Source organism: Seriola dumerili, unplaced genomic scaffold (assembly GCF_002260705.1).
Source record: "Seriola dumerili isolate Sdu_G_001 unplaced genomic scaffold, Sdu_1.0 BDQW01000167.1, whole genome shotgun sequence".
Classification (NCBI taxonomy): Eukaryota; Metazoa; Chordata; class Actinopteri; order Carangiformes; family Carangidae; genus Seriola; species Seriola dumerili.
In genome coordinates this window covers 2,090,291-2,099,231 of record NW_019174422.1, presented here as the reverse complement: position 1 = coordinate 2,099,231, position 8,941 = coordinate 2,090,291, and the positions used below count along the sequence as shown (strand labels likewise).

At 39.9% G+C, this 8,941-nt stretch overlaps 2 protein-coding genes across 4 annotated transcripts; both read left to right on the top strand.

Moving 5' to 3' along the window:
• The first annotated feature begins 2,891 nt into the window (after positions 1-2,891).
• On the top strand, positions 2,892-5,384 carry LOC111226945. Of its 3 annotated transcripts, none has more exons than XM_022752269.1 (8): positions 2,892-2,944; positions 3,113-3,246; positions 3,520-3,619; positions 3,765-3,806; positions 3,902-4,012; positions 4,126-4,160; positions 5,109-5,273; positions 5,315-5,384. In XM_022752269.1, exons 1-7 carry the CDS (start codon positions 2,899-2,901, stop codon positions 5,229-5,231), a joined length of 591 nt encoding a protein of 196 aa, XP_022607990.1. In that variant the 5' UTR covers positions 2,892-2,898; the 3' UTR covers positions 5,232-5,273; positions 5,315-5,384. The 3 variants fall into 3 exon arrangements, with proteins under 3 accessions (XP_022607990.1, XP_022607988.1, XP_022607989.1); XM_022752267.1 differs by having other exon boundaries at positions 3,113-3,405; XM_022752268.1 differs by lacking the exon at positions 3,520-3,619 and having other exon boundaries at positions 3,113-3,454.
• Positions 5,385-7,488: 2,104 nt separating this feature from the next.
• LOC111226907 lies at positions 7,489-8,941 on the top strand. The gene is made up of 6 exons (XM_022752216.1): positions 7,489-7,534; positions 7,709-8,050; positions 8,194-8,235; positions 8,331-8,432; positions 8,561-8,595; positions 8,816-8,941. Exons 1-6 carry the CDS (start codon positions 7,489-7,491, stop codon positions 8,939-8,941), a joined length of 693 nt encoding a protein of 230 aa, XP_022607937.1.

Here is an 8,941-nt window from a genome sequence, read left to right as displayed (position 1 = left end):
TATAAAGAGGTTTAGAGGGGAGGAAGTTCTTTAGTTTTCGCTCTTGCCTCGTGCACACTCACCAGCCAATATAAATGCAATGCCTTTGCATAAACACTCTAGTCTTAGCTCCAGCAAATGTCCAATAACATAAAATTTGAAAAATGACCTTACAGGAAAGTTTGTTGGTAGGAGAGTCACTATCTTAAGGTACCATGTCACTTCTGCGGTAGAGTCAAATGCAGAGACAAACGCTGCCACAAGAACTGCAGAATCATAAGGATCAACTGCTCAGTGACTCCTGCAGTTTAATACAAGTATTCCTCAGCTCATCCATCGTCATGATCTGCCTTGAAAGGACTCTCTGTATGGACTTTGCGTTTTTTGTGTTTCCTGTTTTATTTTTGAAATACTTAACTTATGTGTCCACTGCTTGTGTTACTTCCTGTCTTTGTCCAGTTTTCAAGCTATTGTGATTGCCTGCCCCCACCCTGATGTGTTACACTTGGTCTTTGTTACACTGTCCTTTTGTGTGTATTTAGCATAGACTGACAGAAAGACGAACATAGTCTCTGTGATGTCACCCACAGGTTTCTGAAGAGCAGTTGTTTGAAGTTCAGAGTGAGCTGCGCAGCGGTCACCATCTTGGCAGTGTCTGACTCCGCCCCTAACTCCAACTAGTCTAAAAAATGAACAAAGAGGTGGGGCCTGTGAAGACGAGACTTAGGTGGATGACAGTTTGTGGCAAACATACACTCACCCACCTGTCATTCCAAAGTGACCACGCCTCAATTCTGCATAACTTAAGCCTTAATAAAAATGTAAACACGTGAAATTATTTAAAAAAATCACTCCTGTGCAGTTGTCATGAAGGAGGGAAATTAGCTATAGAGAACCAAAACTGTTTTTGTACCAGAAGTGTAAAAATGTTCATTTCTGCTGTAAAGTTGGGCATTTTAACATGGGAGTCTATGGAGGATTGACTCGCTTTCGGAGCCAGCCTCAGTGGCCATTAAAGGAACTGCAGTTTTCAGCACTTCATTTTTCAGCCCTGGAGGTTGCTGCTTGGTTTTTAGTTTCTTTGCTCCCAGTTTTCTTTGTCAGTTCTTCTGCTTTCCTCCTGCTGAGTTTCCTCTAAAGATTCCTTGTGATTGTTCCTCAGCTTTATCTATCGTTTAGATGACTTTGTTTGGATTTTCTAAGTTTTATGTTCCTGCTCTTCTTCATAGTTTTTTCTTCACATTCTGTAAGTTTCTGGACTTTTGTGTTTATTAAAACTCCTTCTTTGCATTTACTTGCTTGTCTTGTCTGTGTTTGGGTCCAGTTACCGTTGACGCCTGACATCCATAGAGTCTGGTATGATGCTTTAAGTATGGCAAGAAAACAAAACAAGGGCCTCTAGAATCATATTTTCATGACTTGACGCTGCTTTCTATGGATGCATTGTATGGGTTCATTCTAAAAGATGGAGTGGAGTGGAGTTTTTTCTGTTGGATGGTCAGATCTGTCCTGGTCGAACCCACCAACAGCAACAGCTTTCCCAAATTTCAGTATCAATCCTCCATTTCTTTTTAAATGCTTTCGGTTTTTTTTCACATTTCCATGAAAAGCAGTTGTAGGATCTTTGCAGTTATGAACCTGTTTCATGTAGCACACATTAACAAACAGAAATGGAAGCACATGGTTTCTTCCTCTCCAGTCACTGCATTTGTTAGACTCCCAGTAATGAGTACTGATGCTTTGTGCTAAATGAATAGTTTAAACGAAATTGGGAAATTTTTTCTAACTGGTTCCACTGTGTCTAACTCCATATTTATCTTACCCCTTTTCTGATCTGGATTATGAGAACACCTGTTACTGATTCAGTTCACTGATGCAATATGTGAATGTAAAGTGGTTCAGTTTGTGTGAAGTGATGAGGAGTGGAGTGATGTAACAAAGTCAGATGAGAGTGATAAACAGCAGTTTCCTTTTCTGTGAGAAGAGCAAGTCCTCTGGTGTTTTTTGGTCATGGCTGAAGTCTTCCTGTTTCTTTGTCTGTGTTTTAACCTTTATTTAAAGGTAATTAAAAGCTAATTATTTACAATGCCAAAGGAGAGTTTAATTTGTCTAAACAACAGGTTAGTTCTTCACACTGTTCTTTCTTATATTTTCTGACTCCTCCTCATCGCACACCAAGCATGCTTTTTTTCCTCTCAGACAAGAGCAGGAAACTGAAGAACGAACAGAGGCTTTAACGAGAAACAGAAAGAATAGATTTATTTTTTTTGTCATTGAGTCCTTGCCACCCACTACACACATGCACAAAAACCATAACAGTAGATGAATATGATAAAGCCTGAGCTCCTCTCTGAGCTGCTGTTCCAGTGGTTCCTGAGTCTATCTGGTGGCAGCGTACACAACATGGGCTCCAGCTCTCTCTGTGATGCAGGCCTGCGGTTTCTTTTTGGTTTGGCTGGAAACTTAGAGTTGTGTAGTTCAGGTCATCTGAGCCCAAATTCTGTAAAAATATTGAGAGTCACGTAATGTATTACACACAGTGGAACTTTCATTTCTGCTAAAAGTCATTGAAACTGGTGGATTTGTATGGGGTTCTATTTGTGCCAAAACCTCTGGATGACACGTACAACAACAGAGTCAAACGACAGAGAGTGTAACATGATGACAAAAAATTTAGTTCAAAGTTGAACAGACAGACAAATGTGTTGTCACATGTTCAGTTCAAACAGTTTTGCATGTGGACATAGTTTTGGCTAAAATGGATCCCTATAAAGATTTGTGGGTTGAACTAAAAACAGAATCATTTAGAACATTTAAAAGTCCTATCATAGTAATAGCTAAAATCTAATTTAAAGAACATCTCTCCTGGTGAGCTCAGTGGTTCAAACAGTCTTTGTAGCGACACAATTAAATGCAACAATGAGGAGCTTCACCGTGGTAACAGTGTCATTTCTCTGCTGCATGAGTAAGTACTTCAACTGTTTGAAATAATGTAACTGATGTAACCAGTATAACACCAGAGTTTAAACTTGCATATTAGAGCTGAGTTAATTGTTGCTGTCCCCTTATCACAGTAACTGTTACATTATACACTCAGAGGTAAAACTCTTGTTGTGTCTGCTGTTTGTTTCAGGCTGGATCTCTGTCTCAGTGTCCCAGTCTCAGACTGTGGAGGTCCAGTCTGGTGAAGACATCACACTGGTGATCTCCAACATTTCCAGTCATGGCACTCTGACAGAGTGGTTCAGACTGTTCAACAGAACCAAGGTCAGCTGTATCGCCTCTATGTACAGGTCTGATCACGAAGCTTCATTCTGTGATGGATTTCAAAATAGATTTGAAATGAGCTCCAACATCTCCAATGTCTTTCTGAAGATCAAGAGAGTGGATGTATCTGACTCTGGACTGTATTTCTGTGGATTTTACGTAGGGAAACACACAGTCATCACCGATACAATACATTTAAATGTTCAAGGTAAGATTGTATTCAAGTCAGACATGTCATTTTCTGATTGTATTTACACCACTTTCTTTCTAAAGATCAAGAAAGTGGATATGTTTGACTCTGGACTGTATTTCTGTGGATTTTACAAAGACGCACACACAGTCATCACCGATACAATACATTTAAATGTTCACGGTAAGATTGTATTTAAGTCTAACCTCTTTCAGAGATGGTAATTTCTCATCATATTTACAGTACACTGTGTCTCAAATTTATTTACAACACAAAGACAAACTAAAAACAAATACATGTCAAATAATTGAATCTAGCTTTTTCACAGGTGATAATGAATCTGATTATGAAGAGGATTGTAACTCTGAAGGTAAGGTTCCTGTCTCTCTGTTACCATGGGGTGTATCATTTCAATGTTAACCATGTCTAAATCCACCAGAGCTGAATCTATCATCTTTATTGTAGAAGTGCCTGGTGGAATGACAAACCTGATGAGTGTGGTGCTGGGGGGTCTGACTGTTTTCCTCACTATAGTGGTCATTGTTCTGGCTGTTAAAATCAGGAAACTTCAGAAAGGTACAGTTGATATATAATTTGTTGTGAATTGTTTCAACATGATGGAAACCTCCAAATTAAAGTATACGATCAATAATAATTAACTAATCAGACTTTTGTCTTTTGCCACGTAGATGTGAATGAAGAACCACAGACAGAAAGAAACAAGGTAAAACAGTTTTTACTCATATAAACCAGGGTTTCTGTCAGATACGTTGTTGAGTCCAGTTACACTGACAGGACCAGTAAAACCTTTATAGATTATTTGAGCGATGCCACGAACCACTGTGTGGGCTTGATACACCCGATTGTCATGTGACAGTGACTATTCTTGCTCTAACAACATTATTGCCTTTCATCAACCCAAGGCTGGTGGGACAACGAGGCATTTTAAACAGATCTAACCAGATGTCTCTGGTGAAATTTTCAATCATTTTATCTAGGTTTCCATACGAGCCTCCAAAACATCACTGATGCTTTGGCCTCACAACTGAGGCCCAGTGAGATTATTATGCACTGCCTAAAAACCTGTAAACTATAGGTTATGGTCTAAGAGGTGAATTTAAACGGACGACTGGTGTGTTAATGATTTTTGTCACATAGTCCTGCAAGTGGGAACAAACAGCAAGTATAGGCAAGCAGGAAGTCATTGTTATCTTCTTTAACCTCAAATAATATTAGCCTTGTTAATTCCTATAAGATCTAACATTGGTTTAGGTCATTAAGATGAGTTTTATCATTTTGAACTGTGTAATAGTTCCATTAAAAGTCTTAAATTAGATTTTAGCTATACTATGACTAGGACTTTAAATGTTCTAAATGATTCTGTTTTAGTTCAACCCACAAATCTATAGGGATCCATTTTAGCCAAAACTATGTCCACATGCAAACTGTTGACTGAACATGTGACAACACATTTGTCTGTCTGTTCAACTTTGAACTAAATTTTTTGTCATCATGTTACACTCTCTGTCGTTTGACTCTGTTGTTGTACGTGTCATCCAGAGGTTTTGGCACAAATAGAACCCCATACAAATCCACCAGTTTCAATGACTTTTAGCAGAAATGAAAGTTCCACTGTGTGTAATACATTACGTGACTCTCAATATTTTTACAGAATTTGGGCTCAGATGACCTGAACTACACAACTCTAAGTTTCCAGACCAAACCAAAAAGAAACCGCAGGCCTGCATCACAGAGAGAGCTGGAGACCAATGTTGTGTACGCTGCCACCAGATAGACTCAGGGAACCACTGGAACAGCAGCTCAGAGAGGAGCTCAGGCTTTATCATATTCATCTACTGTTATCAGAGAGGAGCTCAGGCTTTATCATATTCATCTACTGTTATGGTTTTGTGCATGTGTGTAGTGGGTGGAAGGACTCAATGCCAAGAAATAAACGTTACTTTCTGTTTCTCTGTCAAAGTCTGTGTCGTTCTTCAGTTTTCTGCCTCTTGCCTCTTGAGAGCAAAAAAAGATCATGTTTGATGTGTGATGGAGGAGGAGTCAGAAAGGACACTGATGACTGTCAAACTTACTTATAGGGAGGATGAAATGGTCTGTTGGGGGAGGAGTGAGTGAGATACACATCACTTGTTTGACAGGAAGAGATAGCACAGTGTGGTCTGAGGTCAGCTACGCTGAAAGTCACGAGGGCCTCTAAAGGCAAAGCTCTGAAGGAAAGTATAAAAGGAAGCTGTGAAAACGAACTTGTTGTTTCGGACAAACCTTCACACACTACATCAACGTCTGCTTTCAATATTGAATAAAGACGTCTGATGTAACGGCCTCATTTCTGCCACAGGACACAGCTCTCCATTTTGAACATACTCTATCCTATCAGGTCTGATGGTGAGAGGTGTTCATGAAATACTCTTACAGTCTACAGCCGTGCTCGTGACTCTGTGACAGTGATGGTTTGAGCTAAGTGCTAACATTGTGGGTCATAAAAATTCATAGTTATCCATTCAATAGCTGCTGAGACATGACATTGGAAACCATGAAACTCAAGCTCATGTTGGTGCTGCAGGAAAAAGATTCCTCCTCTGGGGACCATGAATGTTTGTGAAAAACTAATAGCCGTGAGTCTCTCCGATGTTTCCTCCTCTAACCATCTTGATACTATCTGCTCTTTCACCTGTCCACCTGGAGCCAGCAGGCGGTGGGCGGGGCACAAGACCTGATCTAGAATTTCTCAACAAGGAAGTAAACGTATATGAGCTTACAGCCCCAATTTTCTTTTCTTTTTTTTCACAAATTCATGTTAAACAAAACAGCATTTTTACATGGTTTAAAACATGCCTGGAAAACTTTGGAGATTGATACAGAAAAGTGACAAAACGTGTTGGTTGGTGTAGTATCAACAAGAAAGCTCCATGAAGCTGTTGGATGTTTTATAACAACAGTATCAAGGATGTAGAATGAATGAATTTCCAACATAATAATATTTCTATTATATGACAGCTGGTACTTGGTTGACTGAACACCTTTAGAGTGAACCTAATGCATCCATAGAAAGCAGCATCAGTGATGATAATATGATGCTAAAGCACCCTTGGTTTTTTTCTTCTCATATTACATAAGTTATACCAGACTCTTATTACTAGATGATGATATTTGTATAAAACTGTAGGAGTCACTGAGCAGTTGATTCTTATGATTCTGCAGATATGATAAAACGATGACTCTCCTAGCAACAAACTGTTACGTTTTTGGCTGAACTGAAGTTGGACCCCAGAGCAGAGACAGAACACAAAATACACCAGCAGTAACTGTGCAAAGGAGTTTATTGGGGAGAGGGCTCCGAGGGCTCCGGGGAATCCAGGTGTCTGGTGAGAACACGAAGCACGGTTAACGGAGGACACTGGAGGCCTGAAGCAGGTGAGGAAACACACTCCGGAACACGAGGGACAGCTGGAGACCAAAGGGAGGTGGACGGTGCGGTGCGGCCACATTGGAGTGTGGCAGGTTCAGGAGCCCATGGATCTGGAAGTCCTGTGGAGTCACAGGAAACACAATGAGTCAGTTTGGACAAAAACACCAGGAGGTCACTGAATAACAAGATGACTCTGTAGTCACTTAAACTAATCAGAGCGGCCGAGAGAGCTGCCACCACCGTGAGGAGCGGAACAATCTGCCGACGAATGGATGGATGACCGGGGTAGATATACTGCAGGTGATGAGTGATAGATTGCAGGTGTGGTGGTGAGCTGCTGTCACCTGATGGCAAGGGAAGCACACAGACACATATATACACAGGAGGGGAGACAAACAGGATGAGGGGACTGTGACACAAACTTTTTCAGTGAGATCCTTTTTTAAAGTTTACATTATTTGATGGAGCTAAGATAGAGTGTATATGCGAGACATTGGATTATATTGGCTGGTGAGTGTGACGAGCAAGATGAAAAACAAAAGACACTCCGCCCATCTAAACCTCTTTATATGAGCTCAGTGGTTCAAATGATCTTTGTACTGTGACTGGATTAAACGCAATAATGAGGAGCTTCACCGTGGTAACAGCTTCATTTCTCTGCTGCATCAGTAAGTACTTTATGATGAACTCATTAAATTTCAGCAAAAACTGATGTTTGCCAGTAAACTACCACAATCTAAATTTGTTACTTAGAGCTGAATGAATTGTTTCTCCTTATCACAGTAACTGTTACATTATACACTCAGAGATAAACTCTTGTTGTGTCTGCTTGTTTGTTTCAGGCTGGATCTCTGTCTCAGTGTCCCAGTCTCAGACTGTGGACGTCCAGTCTGGTGAAGACGTCACACTGCAGTGCTCCAACATTTCCAGAAGTCCAACTCAGATGGAGTGGTTCAGACTGGTCAACAGAACCAAAGCCAGCTGTATCTCCTCTATGTACAAAGCTGAAAATGAAGCTTCATTCTGTGATGGATTTCAAAATAGATTTGAAATGAGCTCCAACATCTCCAATGTCTTTCTGAAGATCAAGAGAGTGGATTTATCTGACTCTGGACTGTATTTCTGTGGATTTTACAAAGACACACACACAGTCATCACCGATACAATACATTTATATGTTCAAGGTAAGATTGTATTTAAGTCTAACCTCTTTCAGATTTTATTTTCTCATCATATTTACAGTACACTGTGTCTCAAATTTATTTACAACACAAAGACAAACTAAAAACAAATACATGTCAAATAATTGAATCTAGCTTTTTCACAGGTGATAATGAATCTGATTATGAAGAGGATTGTAACTCTGAAGGTAAGGTTCCTTTCTCTCTGTTACCATGGGGTGTATCATTTCAATGTTAACCATGTCTAAATCCTCCAGAGCTGAATCTATCATCTTTATTGTAGAAGTGCCTGGTGGAATGACAAACCTGATGAGTGTGGTGCTGGGGGGTCTGACTGTTTTCCTCACTATAGTGGTCATTGTTCTGGCTGTTAAACTTCGGACAGGTAAAGATAATATATCATTTGTTACACATCTTGTTGTATGTTTTGTGAAGTTGTGACAATCACGTCCACGGCATTGTAACTAGTCAGCGATAATAAACTAATCAGACTTTTTGTCTTTTGTCATGTAGCAGCAAATGAAGAACCGCGTCCTGGAAGAAACAAGGTGAAGAATCTTTTTATAAAATAACCCTCGCTAAAATATGATGAACCATAATCATATGTGTTTTGTTTCAGCATGTTTAACTGCTGAGACAAAACGACTAAAACACTATTTGCTAAGATGTCCTTAAAAATATATTTTTTCTTCTAGGAAGCATGGGCCTTACAGATTCTGTGCTGGTTTCTGAAAAACAGTGCATGACTCTAAATACTCTGTTTTACAGAATCTGGGCTCTGAAGACCTGAAATCTGCAGCAGCTCTGAGGCTCCTTTCAAAGACAATGAGAAACAGGAGACCTGCATCTGAGAGAGAAGTGGAAACTCATGTTGTCTATGATGCCACCAGATAG